The sequence below is a fragment of the Mobula hypostoma genome, chromosome 3, assembly GCF_963921235.1.
Source record: "Mobula hypostoma chromosome 3, sMobHyp1.1, whole genome shotgun sequence".
Taxonomy (NCBI): domain Eukaryota; kingdom Metazoa; phylum Chordata; class Chondrichthyes; order Myliobatiformes; family Myliobatidae; genus Mobula; species Mobula hypostoma.
In genome coordinates this window covers 105948863-105964588 of record NC_086099.1, presented here as the reverse complement: position 1 = coordinate 105964588, position 15726 = coordinate 105948863, and the positions used below count along the sequence as shown (strand labels likewise).

The 15726-nt window shown below is 41.8% G+C and overlaps 1 protein-coding gene across 6 annotated transcripts in view; it reads left to right on the top strand.

The window, feature by feature from the left end:
* The first annotated feature begins 1311 nt into the window (after positions 1-1311).
* The window catches only part of pde5ab (phosphodiesterase 5A, cGMP-specific, b), a 116826-nt gene continuing 102411 nt past the window's right edge, over positions 1312-15726 (top strand). For 2 of the 6 annotated variants that reach the window (XM_063043552.1, XM_063043553.1), the window contains exon 1: positions 1313-1788. In XM_063043552.1, coding sequence (XP_062899622.1) covers positions 1691-1788 — 98 coding nt within the window. In that variant the 5' untranslated portion in view covers positions 1313-1690. Of the gene's footprint in view, positions 1789-5550; positions 7289-15726 lie in introns of all 6 variants that reach the window. The other 4 variants (XM_063043555.1, XM_063043558.1, XM_063043557.1 and 1 more) reach the window with 4 other exon arrangements.

Here is a 15726-nt window from a genome sequence, read left to right as displayed (position 1 = left end):
TTGCTCCTCCACCCTGAGTGTGGCCTCATCCTGGCAGTAGATGAGTCCATGGACTGATATGTCGGAATGGTAATAGGAATTAGAATTGAAATGAGTGGCCACCGGGACATCCTGCTCTTTGAGTCGGATGGCACGAAGGTGCTCGGCGAAGCGGTCTCCCACCCTACATCGGGTCTCACCAATCTACGGGAGGCCACGCCGGATACAGTAGATGGCCCCGACAAACTCAAGAGTGAAGTGTCGCCCCACTTGGAAGGACTTTTTGGAACCCTGAATGGTAATGAGAGAGGAGGAGTAGGGGCTGGTGTAGCACTTGTTCCGCTTGCAGGGTTTGAGTGGCAGGAGGGAGATCAGCAGTGGGGAGGGACGAATGGACGACGGATGTTTCATTGACGTTTCAAACGACGTGACAGAATACTGTCTGTCACACCTGTTTGTTGCCATAGCTGTTTGCCTTTCATGGTCCCCCGAGGAGAGCACATGTTCCCTCAACCCCCCCCCCCCGCCCGCTCCTCCCTCTCTTGCAGTAAAACTTCAGTGCGATATTGTTAAACCACCCTCAGCGGTGCCATTACTATATCTTTATCACGTACAATGCACATTTTCTTTAATAAGAGCACTTTGGTGTTTAGTCCAGGCTAGCTTTCCGCCTTTGAGGTCGTTCCCAGGTTTGCAGCTGTTCAGTAGCAGCGTCGGTACAGTACTCGCTGCCTGCCGCAGTCACACTAATTGCAGGCGGCATCATAAATAACGAGCGCAGATTAATTCCCCATCGAAATCTGTATGCTGCTTTCCGAGGCCGGGGAATTTAGGTTCTTTATATCTTTCACTCGGCTGGAACATTTTATTTGTCCATTGGGCTTTGTTCGCCGCAGCATAACAGATGTTAAGTAAGGTCGGCGGGGAAGAATTGCTAAGTTTAATAAGGTTTTACTAATATATTATGGCCGAACACACACATTAGCATATAGTGCTACAGTATTGTGGTATAACAATATTGGCCTATTTGTGAATGCTGTCAAACGTGTTGGAAATAATAATTTCAAAGTAAATATCATTGGAGTAAGTTATTTTTATAACACGATCAAAAATACTTTATTAAAATGGCCGCTGTGTTTAGACAAATTTGTAAGAAAATGCATTAAAATGAAAAGTTGGGAACTGACTGATATAATTGCAAAGGTGTACTTCATCCCATAAAATGTTTGAAATAAGTGATGACGAGACATCAGAACATACTGCACAAACTGTTGTGTGTGGAGGTGCGGTGGTGGGGAATCCCGAGGAGAGTCTTGGAGTTGCTCTTGGCTTTCAGCACTCCTCTGCAGCTCCGGGCTGCCAGTGCCAACGAGCACTGAGAACCGTCGGGTAGTGGGCGGGAGAGCCCAGCTCCGCGTTCGGCGGCGGCGGCAGCGGCAGCGGTGACTGGATCTGTCAGTCAAGGGCTGGAGGCGCGCTCACTGCTCGGTCTGCAAGGTAACCGGAGCAACCGGGAGCGCCGCCCTCCCCTCACACACTCCTGCTAGATCGGCGGGTGCCGCTCCGACAATCGGGAGCGGGGAGGGAGGATGCCCCGGCGGTCTTGAGGGGAAAGCAATGTAGCTACAAGTACCGACCCCGGGCAGCACCGACGTGTGGGAGTGGCACTTGGAGGAGCCCAGCAGGGCTGAACTGATAGGCAACCTGGACCATGGCGACTCGCAACCTCACCGACTACGAGCGTACGGAAGCTTGGCTCGATGACAATTCAGACTTTGCACATTCATACTTCGTTCGGAAGGCCACCAGGTAAGAAAGACCGGCAAGCCTGTTTCGCGGGGATCAAACGCATGCGATCGGACAGGGGCGTGTGGTTCTTGGGCTTCATATGTAGTAGAGCAGCATTGAAATGAATTACATTTGCTGGCCCCTTTGGGGGTTGTTGACAAAGACGCGGCGCGATGAAACAACAACTTATTTAAGTTTGATCGGCGTTTAGGCGATTAGATGTTACTTGACTGAAAGTGCTCGAATTCTACGAATCTTGAAAAGCCAACATTCGCAAATATTCGACAAATATCCTGTTATTTTAGGATTTTTTTGGGTATATGTTTTCGCAGATGCTAAACACTTTCCTAGAGTGCGCTTTCTACTTCCTTGTTGTGTGGTGAAAATTTCGAATTGCTGAGTATTACTGAACGCAGAGTAGAATAAGTGTATGTAGCATCAAGGAGTCGTGCTTGTATTATTTTATAGGAATCAGTTGCGATGAAAGACCTAATAATATTTCACGACGAGATTGGGGAATGCATAAACCAGAAGTTGACTGACCAGAATATAAGAAGTATATTGTTTTCGGCACAACAGATGTCAAATCAGATGTTAAATAACTATTGGACTTTAAAGAAACAGTAAATTGCAAATCTGAAGTTGTAGCAGAAAATGCTCAGCAGGTCAGACAGCGTCTGTGGGCAAGAAACAGAGTTAAAGTTTCAGATGGAAGATGGGAGGTTACAGCAGAAACAAAGTTAATAGTCCAGGTCACTGATTGCAAAGGTAGGCAACCAAAACCATTAACTATATTTTTGTTTCTGCTGATGCTGCTGACCCACTGTATGAAATTACCCTGATATGATTTTTATAAATAAAAATATGTTGCAGTTCCATATTAAAATTATATTTCAGAAGTAGGAAAGAATAAAAACATTGACAGTAATCGTTTTTTAATGAAAGAGCATTGATATTTCTTACAGTTTAAAGCACATCCCTCAAATTTTAAATAACGTGCTTATGGCTATCTTTTGTGAAATAACTTCCGTAAATCTTATAATATTTGAACATTTTCAAAGACGAGAAATATTAGTTCTAACACACAGAATGCTGGAGGAATGCAGCAGGCCAGACAGCATCCATGGAAAAGAGTAAACAGTGGATGTTTCAAGCCGAGACCCTTCATCAGGACAGATGCTTCACTAAGCATCTACACTATGTCTGCCAGAACAAGCGGGATCTCCCAGTGACCATCCATTTAATTCCACTTCCCATTCCCATTCCAATATGTTCATCCATGGCCTCCTCCACTGTCGGTATAAGGTCACACTTAGGTTGGAGGAACAACACCTTACATTACATTTGGTAGCTTCTAACCTGATGGCACAAACATAGATTTCTCAAACTTCCAGTAATGCCTCCCCTCCCCTTCACCATTTTTCATCCCCTTGGCCCTCTCTCGTGTTGTCTCCTTGCCTACCCGTTGCCTCCCTCTGGTGCCTGTCCACCCCACCCCCCTTTTCCTTTCTTCCATGGCCTTCTGTCTCTTTCACCAATCAACATCCTAGCACTTTGCTTCATCCCTCCCCCTCCAAGTTTCACCTATCACCTGGCACTTCTCTCTCCCCTCCCCTCCCCCCCCCCACCTTTCAAATCTACTCCTCAGCTTTTTTTCTCCAGTCCTGCCAAAGGATTTCGGCCCAAAATGTCGACTGTACTTTTTTCCATAGATGCTGCCTGGCTTGCTGAGTTCCTCCAGCATTTTGTGTGTATTATTTTGATTTTCAGCATCTGCAGATTTTTTCTTGTATGAGAAAAATATTAGTGCAGTATTTCTATATGGAATAGTAGTTTGTTCCCTGATAATTGATTTTTAAAAAATGTTTGAACATCAATCTCTCGAATGTCCATAATTCCCCCCACCCCCTTTCACCATTCCCCAACCCCTTTTCCCTCTCTTACCTTATCTCCTTGCCTGCCCATCACCTTCCTCTGGTGTTCCTCTCCTCTTTTCTCTCTGCCATGCCTTCTGTCCTCTCCTGTCAGACTCCCCCTTCTCCAGCCCTGTATCTCTTTCACAATCAACTTCCCAGCTCTTTACCTCTCCCAGTTTCACCCTTCCTTTCCTCCACCTTATAACTCGACTCATCTGTTCTCCTCCAGCCTTGCTGAAGGGTCTCGGCCCGAAACGTCGACTGTACTCTTTTCCGCAGAGGCTGCCTGGCCTCCTGAGCTCCTCCAGTATTCCGTGATATGTTACTAAAAAAAAGTAATCTGATTTGAAATTATTTTGCTAGAACAGCAAAAATATTATGGTTTTAGATATCATATTAAATATTAAAAGTATCAATACTGATATCAAATATAGAATAAATAGAGCAGGTTTTCATTGGTGCAGAAAACATATGTAAATATATCACAACTATTTTCATAATGCAAATATAATAATTTGGATTTGTTAAAAGAAACTAAAACACAGTAGCAAAGCTTCATATAGCTGCTGCAATTTATTGATTCGCCTTTGTGATTTTCTTACTAACAATATACCATTTGAGTGTACTTCTTAATTAAAGAAAATTTCACTGTACTGGAGTGGAATAGAATGAAAGGGGCAGTGATAGCCCGCATAATAAATTTGCTTTGGGACAGGAAGGGGAGAGTTGTAGTGAATAAGGTGGGGGAAGGAATGCACTGGTGTTCCTCAAGGGCATTAAAGTTTGGAAGTGTAATGAATATTGAGGAAAAAGAGTATTTTGACAGGCTGGAGGAGTACGATGGATGAAATTTAATATAAAGTACAATGTAATATATATTCATTAGGAGAATCTAGAATATGTTCTGAAGGGACAATAGGTTCAAAATACTAATATTGCTAACGTAAGCACCCCTAGTCTAAATGTTTGTTGTTTTTTTTTGGAAAATAGAGAATTAACACAAGTAAAGGGAAAGATTTGGGAAAGGGATAAAAAAAATGAAAAAATTAAGTAAATAAGTACATAGGGATTGGATAATTATGTCTGCGGGCAGGAACAAGCACGAACAAATTGGGATATAAACACCTACAATGGTTGGTATATAGGCTTGTATGCAACATTTTGGACCAGTGGAAATGGTCCAGAAGGGTTGTATGGAAACTATTATCACCATTTTTCTTAACAACTAATTTCATTACTTAGCCTAATAGGTTGGATTTACCACAGTACATAATTATCTATTTAAATGTTTATTTTGCTTTTATATCATCTCAATGTGTACTTAAGAATGTATAAATAATTGTAGTTTTATACATATAAAAAAATGGAAAAGGTTATATGTGTGAAAAAAGTACATGATAATTGTGAACTCCTTATCCAAATAAAAATAAAATTAAAAAAAAAAGAAAATAGTATTTGAAAATAAACCTTTGAATTTGGAAGGACAGATTCAGAAAAATTTTAAAACATCCTGAGCTTTATAAAGAATCCCATAGAGTTAAAAAATAGAGTAAAGTGTTGTTCCTCTGTAGAACATTAGTCTGATTGCAGTTGACTGCACTATTCAATGGTGTGAGGCAACACCAGAGAGGGCTCGAGAGGATTCAGTAGAACACTGTCAGTGATTTCGACTACACAGGTGGACTAGAAAATTTGGAAATGTTTTGCTTGAAGAAAAGGAATTTGTGAAGTAATTTAATAGCTGCATTCAAGATCTTCAAGATTAAGTGAATAAGTGGGGTGGTTTCTGTTGACAGAAACCAGAGCTCATGGCTTTAAACTGATTGGCAAAAGCATAAGGTTCAACATTAGGAATCTTGTTTTTCAGGCAGTCTCAGTTGGAAGTTACTCCCTGAAAGGTTGGAGAAAATTTGATCTTGAATTCCAAAAGAAATTAGTTGACTGTTTGAAGGAGAGAAGAAAAAAATGACGACTGGAAAAGAGCTCGGGGAATGGACCTGACTGTATATATTACAGAAGCGTTATCTGAAGCTTGTTTTGGGGTCCAAGCATGACAACAAGAAGTGAACACACTGGATCAGTGTTGATGCTCATAGACACATGGATGAATTCAGAAGAAACAGAGAGAAGTTTCTCCTGTCCTTGCGGTGCATGTGTGTACAAAGCTAAGCAGGGAGTTAAACCCCACTCAAAAGTTACCTGAGCCGGAAGGGTTTTTAAAGAAAAAAAACTTGTGCAACTACAGAAAGTTTAAGTAAAATATGTACTAAATTCAATACAGAATCTTTATTCATGTGAATATACTAATGCTATCAATTATTCTCACGATCAGCGTTAACCAAGGAAATTATGTTTAAGGCAGCCGTACAGGAAGTGGCATTTATACAAAATGAACAGCACCTCTAGCAGCCAGAACACTCCCCACCTGACATCCATAAAATGTCAAACTTAACTACAGAAACTAAAGGTCAAATGAGTATTTTAGATTGGATTATGACAATACTCAGTCCTCGTTTATTGTTATTTAGAAATGCATGCATGCATTAAGAAATGATACAATGTTCCTCCAGCGTGATGTCATAGAAAAACAGGACAAACCAAAGGCTAACACTGACAGAACCACATAATTATAACATATAGTTACAGCAGTGCAAAGCAATACCATAATTTGATAAAGAACAGACTAGGGGCATGGTAAAAAAAAAGTCTCAAAGTCCCAAGTCCCTGATAGCAGGCGGCAAAGGGAGAAACTCCCTGCCATAACCTCCGGGCACCAATAGCTGCCGGTGCATTGGAAGCACCCGACCACAGCCAACACTGCGTTCGTCCGTCCAAAAACTTTGAGCCTCCGAACAGCCCCTCCGATATAGCCTCCCGAATGCCATCCTCTGCCAATTGCCTTCGACCTTGCCCCGGCCGCCAAAACAAGCAAAGCCGAGGATTCAGGCCTTCTCCTCCAGAGATTCTGGACCACACAGTAACAGCGGCAGCGAAGCGGGCATTTCAGAAGTTTCTCCATACTCTCACCTCTGTCTCCATCAAATCAGATTTGTGCATGGTCCCCTACTTGACAAATAACAGACATCACCACCGGAGTGGCCGTGCGTGCTGCGTCGCGCCGCCATCTTCTCCTCCTCCTCCTTCAATATGTCTTTGGCAAAAGAAAGGACAGTCTCAAAGACTGGTCTTGAAACTGTCTTACTGCATTATTTTTAACCGTTCTTGCTTCAAAAATGTCGGCCTTAATGACATACTTGTTCTTGGTTACGTCAGATGAGCAGACTGGTGACAAGGTGCTAACCCAGAATGAAGATTGGGTGAGGTACCTCTGAGATGACTGGTGTTCTCTTAATATGTCCTCCAATATTCACTGTAGCCCCTCAAAGTCAAGGAAGGGACAGAGTTTACTAGATTTTCTTTGGATTCAGTAATGTTCCTGCTTTGTGATGCACTGTAATTTCTCTGCATACACCTGTCTTTGAACAACAAGAAGGGTTCTAACGCTTGCCCTGTTCAGTTGCTCTGCACTGAGAAGTTACTTACAACTGTGCCAAACACTGCAAAAGCTTTCTTTGACTACTGCTACAATCTTCTCTTTCATATAGGTATTACTCTGTCAGGGTCTGAAATGATGCATGCGCCCATTCTCCAGGACATTAGTCTTAAATGGACTGACAGTTGGGTGATGAGCACCATTGAGGAGGACTTCACCCACTATGAACCCACCCATATACAGTCGTTGGAATTAAAGTGCATCGTGTTGACCATTGTGCTGTTCCCGTCATTTTGTGCACAGATAGTCTCTCTGCCAAGCAATAAGAGAATCTCAGCAAAAGAGTCAAATCAAATCAAGCTTAATTATCATTCAAACATACATGGACACAGCCAAACAAAACAGCATTTCTCAGGGGCCAAGGCGCAAAACATACACAGCACATTCAAAATAGTGAGAAAAAGAAACATAGTCACTAAAGAAAACACATAAACAGTCCAAGACCATGAGCGGTGTGTCCCGCAAATTGTTGGTACAGTTACTGGCAATTCAGCCTGTTATTTCACCAATCAAACACTGGAGGGCAGCAGTGATGAGCAAGGCCAGCCCTAACTGAGCATGGATGCCATGCTGTACCGCCTCCAGTATCTCCTCACCTGGACTGCAGCAGGCAAGCCTGCGGCTTGAGGCCTAGTTGTTGCTACAACTGACGCCGCACTGCTGCCTCGCTGTCTGTTGCTCCACTAAACAAGGGAAACAGGGCTGTGGCACCTTACATTATAAATGTGCGACAGGGTCTTGCGATCGCAAGAGAAATGTCCAAGATTGTGGGGGATTCTTGTCAGCTATGTCTCTAAGGTGTGAATGGGCATATGCAGCTTCACAAGTTGCGCTTCATACCTGTTACTGGGAATATGGACACACTCAATGAGGGTTAGCAAGCGTAAGTACATCTTCCTTCCTATTGACTCTGCGAAAAATCCACAGGCTCTGCTTCCAACAACTACTGATGTTCCAGGACATGTCTATAGAGTATATAAGGAAGTAGCTATATCTGATAGATGCTACTGCTGCACATTGTTATCAGCAAAGGAGTGTCCCTTGTCCTTTAGGTGTAGATATACAGCCTGTACCTAAACATAAACAGCAATACTGAATGCAGTGAGAACTGCACAGATCTGTATATCGGCGAGACAAAACAACCGCTTCACAAATCAATGATTCAACATAGGAGGGCTAACACCTCAAATCAAGACTCAGCTGTATGTCTACACCTAAAGGACAAGAGAAACTCCTTTGATAACAATGTGCACATTTTGGACAGGGAGGGCAGGTGGTTTGAAAGAGAAGTTAAAGGAGCCATCTTTGTCAAACTGGAAAACCCATCCCTGAACACGGGGTGGGGTACGACATCACCTGTCAGGTACTTATGGTGCAGGCCTAACATCTCTACCCCAGCATCTCCACAACAGTTCACACCTCCATTCCTGCAAAGATAAGACTAGTGACCTTCTCATTACCTCTACAACTCTTAATGACTCTCATGTGATTGCTATACGTTTAAACAACTCACAGAGTTTATAAACCTGAAAACTACCCTCCATGGATCAGAACTGAAGAAGCTTCTTGGATGAGTAGCAAAATATCTTCTAGACAACACAGCAAGTCCATTTGCCTTGATTTACTACTACTTGTATGACTGAGAACCTTCATAGATGTGTAATCTGCTTCAAGTTATTCATGCACATGTACAAGTCAGACAATATTGTTCTTGAAGACTCAATTAATGAATGGTGTTGGTAGATTGGTAAAGATTGTCTTAATGACTACTATCAGCACCAGCATAACACTAAATCAGCTGGCAATGTGAGATATAATATAAAAATCTACAGCACATTACAGGCCCTTCAGCCCACAATTTGTGCCGATCATGTAACCTACTCTTAGAAACTGCCTAAAATTTCCCTCACCACATAGCCCTCTATTTTCCTAAACTCCATGTACCTATCTAAGAGTCTCTTAAAAGGCTCTATTGTATCCACCTGTACCAACTTCGCTGCCGGTGTTTTCCATGCACCCACCTATCTGTATGAAAAACTTACCTCTGACATCCCCCTTCTACCTACTTCCAAACACCTTAAAACTGTGCCCTCTCGTGTTAGCCATTTCAGCCCTGCAAGAAAGCCTCTGACTATCCGCACAATCAATGCCTCTCATCATCTTATACACCTCCATCAGGTCACCTCTCATCCTCTGTTGCTCCAAGGAGAAAAGGCTAAGTTCAGTCAACCTGTTCTCATAAGGCATACTCTCCAATTCAGGCAACATCCTTCTAAATCTCCTTTGCACACTGTCTATAGTATCCACCACCTTCCTGTAATGAGGTGACCAGAAATGAACACAGTACTCCAATTGGGGTCTGACCAAAGTCTTATATAGTTGTAACATGACCTCATGGCTCTCGAACTCAATCACATGGTTGATGAAGGCGTTGTTAATGTTATTGTATGTGCATGTAGACTGCATAGAAATCACAATCACTTGTACTAACCATCATGCCAAACTTAATATAATGAAGAGTCTTAAGGGCAAATATATTCTGGGTAAATTTCTTGCTTAATTTCCATATTCTCTCTGGAGACATTAACTTCAATTTTCTGTCCATTTTCACTTTCCTTCCTTGGTGAAAGCTTTATGTGGTCTTAAATTACAGCTGAAAAAGGAGTTAAAATGCAGAAAACACTTGTCTGCATTTCATTTATTTCCACTTTCTTACTTCTTCGCTCGCTTTCTCATCTGTATGAGCAATTTAAATTGCGGCCTCACAGTAATAAGCAATTATCTTTCACTTTCTATGGCAGCAAGCACCGATGGAAATATTGGATTGTCCCAAAATTATTTTTCTGCTTCTCTAGAATCTCTAGAATAGTAAGAGACGTAGCATTAACAAAAATAACAGGAAGTGTAGGCCAAATGGCCACACAAACTTTGTTAACTGTTCAGTGACATCATAGCTAATCTAACTCAATCTGGTCCATTGTCCCATCTGATTCATATATTCTGTGATTTCCCAAAAAAAAACCCCAAAATATATTGGCAAGGGGAATGTATTTATAACACTGAAGTTGAGACTTATATGTAGTCTTAACTTTTTTTTATACATGTAAATTTCACATCAACAATGTTATAGAGACATACAAAAGTGCAGAACAGAAACAGACCCTTTGGTCCATCTAGTCCTTGCTGAACACTTAAGCTGCCTAGTACCATCGACCTGCACACAGACCACAGCCCTCCATACCCCTACCATTGATGTACTTGTCAAAATTTCTCTTAAACATTGAAACTGAGCTTGCATGCACCACTTGCACTCTCAGGTCATTCCACACTATCACAACCCTCTGAGTGAAGACGTTCCCCCTCAAGTTCCCCTTAAACTTTTCACCTATCACCCTTTACACATGACCTCTGCTTGTAGTCCCACCCAACCTCAGTGGAAAAAGCTTGTTCGCATTTACCCTGTCTATACTTCGTCATAATTTTGCATACCTCTATCAAATAACCTCTCAATCTTCTGGGTTCCAAGGAATAAAGTCTTAACCTATTCAATTTTTCCTTTTAACTCAGGTCTTCTACCTGGCAATGTCATTGTAAAATTTCTCTGCACTCTTTCAACCTTATTTACATCTTTCTTATAGGTAGGTGACCAAAACTGCACACAATATTTGAAATTAGGCCTAAATAATGTCTTATACAACTTCAACATAACATCCAATCTCCTGTATTCAATATCTTGATTTATGAAGGCCAATGTGCCAAAAGCTTTCTTTATGATCCTATCTCCCTGTGCCACCACTTTCAATGAGTTATGGATCTGTATTCCCAGATCGCCTTGTTCTACCACATTCACTGTGTAAGACCTACCCTGGTTAGTCCTCCCAAAGTTCAATACCTCACACTTGTCTGCATTACATTCCATCTGCCATTTTTCCAGCTGGTCCAGATCCCACTGTAAGCTCTGGTCATCTTCTTCGCTGTCCATTACACCCTCACTCATGGTGTCATCCGCACATTTGCTGATCCAATAAACCACATTATCATTCAGATTGTTGATATAGATGACAAACAACAATGGACCCAGCGCCAATCCTTGTGGCACTCCACTAGTCACAGGTCTCCAGTAAGAGATAACGATCTACTACCACTCTCTGGCTTCTCCCACAAAGCCAATGTCTGATCCAATTTATTATCACATATTGAATGCCAAGTGACTGAACCTTCCTGACCAACCTCCCATGCGGGACCTTATCAAGTGCCTTACTCAAAATCCATGTAGACAACATCCACTGCCTTGCCTTCATCAACTTTCTTGGTAACTTCCTCAAAATACTGGAAGGTTTAGACATGACCAACCAGACAAAAGCATTTTACCTATCCCTATTAAGTCCCTGAAAATCCAAATACTCGTATATCCAGTCCCATAGAATACCTTCCAATAACTTTACAATTTCTGATATCAGACTCAATGGCCTATAACTTCCTGGTTTATATTTAGAGTCTTAAACAAAAGAACAATAATAGCTATCCTCCAATCCTCCGGAACCTCACCTGTCACTACAGATGATTTAAAGTTCTCTGCTAGGGCCCCTGCAATTTCTGCACTTGCCTCCCACAGGGTCCGGGTGAACACCCTGTCAGGACTTTGGGATTTATCCACCCTCATTTGCCTCAAGACAGCAGACACCTTCCCCTCTGTAATCTCTATAGGGAGCATGATCTCCCTGTTGCTTTGCCTCACTTCTATAGATTCCATGTCCATCTCCTGGGTAAGTACAGATGCCAATAAAAAATCATTTAAGATCTCCCCCATCTCTTCTGCCTCCACACTTGGATTACAATTCAGATCTTACAGAGCACCAATTTTGTCCCTTGCAATCCTTGCAATGTTTTTTGAAGTTGTTTATTTTTTGGTTTGACGTGTCACTGGGACAAACACCAGTATTCTGAAAATAAGGTGCTAAAATCTGAAGCTAAAATTCCCACCAAACAATCAAGATACATTCTGGTAAATAAGGCTCCTTTCAGGTCTTTTAATTAACCAACAGAATTACACCTTGTTTTCCCAATGCAGCTCCAAGAATTTTGGATGAAAAAATATTGAACTAAAATTCAATAATATGTTTACAAGTATTTTGCTGATGAATCAATCCTGTTATTACAAAATTTGTAGTGAAAATACATTTATTTCAAATATCTATTTTAAATGTAATCATTGTAAAACATCAGCTTTTTGTTTGAAGTGTATTGGGATCAATTATAAAAATAATTTGATAGGTTGTGTTATATTTCCCGTCACTTTCAAGGCAAGAAAAGAAGCTATGTAGATTACATTGAGCATTGAAAATATTCACCAAAACAGATATTGCAGTTATTTATGGTTAGTTCTGAATATTTGGTGACATATTCACCAAATATAATTAATATATCACTAATAATTAATATATTACCAGGTGGAAGTTAGGAATAGGAAGGGGTCAATAAATCTACTGGGTGTTTTTTATAGACCACGCAATAATATCAGGGACATTGAGGAGCAGATAGGGAGGCAGATTCTGGAAAGGTGTAATAATAACAGGGTTGTTGTGGTGGGAGGTTTTAGTTCCCCAAATATTGATTGGCATCTCCCTAGAGCAAGGGGTTTAGATGGGGTGGAGTTTGTTAGGTGTGTTCAGAAAGGTTTCTTGACACAATATGTAGATACAAGAGGAGAGGCTGTACTTGATCTGGCATTGGGAAATGAACTTGGTGAGGTGTCAGATCTCTCAGTGGGAGAGCATTTTGGAGATTGTGATCTCAATTCTATCTCCTTTACCATAGCATTGGAGAGGGATAGGATCAGACAAGTTAGGAAAGCTTTTAATTGGAGTAAGGGGAAATATGAGGCTATCAGGCAGGAACTTGGAATCATAAATTGGAAACAGATGTTCTCAGGGAAACGTACAAAAGAAATGTGGCAAATGTTCAGGGAATATTTGCGTGGAGCTCTGCATAGGTATGTTCCAATAAGACAGGGAAATGATGGTAGGGTACAGGAACCGTGGTGTACAAAGGCTGTTGTAAATCTAGTCAAGAAGAAAAGAAGAACTTACAAAAGGTTCAAAAAAACTAAGTAATGATAGAGATCTAGAAGATTATAAGGCATCAAATGTGACAGTGAAAAAGTATGTATGGAACCGGAGGAAATAGCAGAGGTACTTAATGAGTACTTTGCTTCAGTATTTACTACGGAAAAGTGTCTTGGCGATTGTAGGGATGACTTACAGCAGACTGAAAAGCTTGAGCATGTGGATATTAAGAAAGAGGATGTGCTGGAGCTTTTGGAAAGCATCAAGTTGGATAAGTCACCAGGACTGGATGAAATGTACCCCAAGCTACTGTGGGAGGCGAGGGAGGAGATTGCTGATGGTCTTTGCATCATCAATGAGGACGGGAGAGGTTCCAGAGGGTTGGAGGGTTGCAGATGTTGTTCCCTTATTCAAGAAAGGGCGTAGAGTTAGCCCAGGAAATTATAGACCAGCGAGTCTTATTTCAGTGGTTGGTAAGTTGATGGAGAAGATCCTGAGTGGTAAGATTTATGAACGTTTGGAGAGGCATAATATGATTAGGAATAGTCAGAACGGCTTCATCAAAGGCAGGTCATGCCTTACGAACCTGATTGAATTTTTTGAGGATGTGACTAAACACATTGATGATGGTAGAGCAGTGGATGTAGTGTATATGGATTTTAGCAAGGCATTTGACAAGGTACCCCATTCAGGGCTTATTGAGAAAGTAAGGAGGCATGGGATCCAAGGGAATATTGTTTTGTGGATCCAGTACTGGCTTGCCCACAGAGGGCAAAGAGTGGTTATAGATGGGTCATATTCTGCATGGAGGTAGATGACCAGTGGTGTGCCTTAGGGATCTGTTCTGGGACCCCTAGTCTTTGTGATTTTTATAAGTGATCTGGATGAGGAAGTGGAGGGATGGGTTAGTAAATTTGCTGATGACACTAAGGTTGGGGGTGTTGTGGATAGTGTGGAGGGCTGTCAAAGGTTACAGCGGGACATTGATAGGATGCAAAAATGGGCTGAGAAGTGGCAGATGGAATTCAACCCAGATAAGTGTGAGGTGGTTCATGTTGGTAGGTCAAATATGATGGCAGAATATAGTATTAATGGTAAGACTCTTGGCAGTATGGAGGATCAGAGGGATCTTGGGGTCTGAGTCCATAGGACACTCAAAGCTGCTGTGCAGGTTGACTCTGTGGTTAAGAAGGCATACGGTGCATTGGCCTTCATCAATCGTGGGATTGAGTTTAAGAGCCAAGAGGTAATGTTGCAGCTATATAGGATCCTGGTCAGATCCTACTTGGAGTACTGTGCTCAATTCTGGTTCCCTCACTACAGGAAGGATGTGGAAACTGTAGAAAGGGTGCAGGGGAGATTTACAGAGATGTTGCCTGGTTTGGGGAGCATGCCTTATGAGAATAGGTTAAGTGAACTCAGCCTTTTCTCCTTGGAGCAATGGAGGTTGAGAGGTGACCTGATAGAGGTGTATAAGATGATGAGAGGCATTGATCGTGTGGATAATCAGAGGCTTTTTTCCAGGGCTGAAATGGCTAGCATGAGAGGGCACAGTTTTAAAATGCTTGGAAGTAGGTACAGAGGAGATATCAAGGGTATGTTTTTTAACACAGAGAGTGGTGAGAGCTTGGAATGGGCTGCCGGCGATGGCACTGGAGGTGGAAGTGATTCGTTCTTTTAAGAGACTCCTGGATAGGTACATGGAGCTTAGAAAAATAGAGGGCTATGAGTAACCCTAGGTAATTTCTATGGTAAGGACATGTTTGGCACAGCTTTGTGGGCTGAAGGGCCTGTATTGTGCAGTAGGTTTTCTATGTTTCTAATCAATCACACTTGCACAGTTTGTAAATTTCTAAGTTATCAGCCAGAGCTGTTACCCAGCTTCCTTATTAACTCAAACAGTTGATTGTCATAACCATAAGACCATAAGGCATAGTAGCAGAATTAGGCCATTTAGTTCATTGGATTTGCTATGCCATTCCATCACTGCTGATTTATTACCCCGGTCAACTTCATTCCCCTGCCCTTTCCCTGTAATCTTTGACACCCATACTAATCAAGAATCTATCAACCTCTGCTTTAAACCTGTCCAATGACTTCATGAAAGGTGTCCTCACAGGACATGCAAGCATTCCTGATTATCTTGCTAATTTGATCTTGAAAGTTTAGGACAGATCAGAATTCCATGTCCTTAATAAGAAAAAAAAATCAGTTGTTAATTTCCTACTCAGTTATTTGCTCTGTTTACATGTTGTTCTTTTACTTGAAGCAACTGAATGGTGGTTCACTTTACTCACTTCACCCAGTCAGCCTCCTTGGGCCTTTGTGTTCACTTCTTGTAATATCACCCAATGGTCCTGCCAACTATCACACTCTCTATCGTCCTGCTTCTGCTACTGCCCCTTCCTAGACAGGGTCCCAAGCT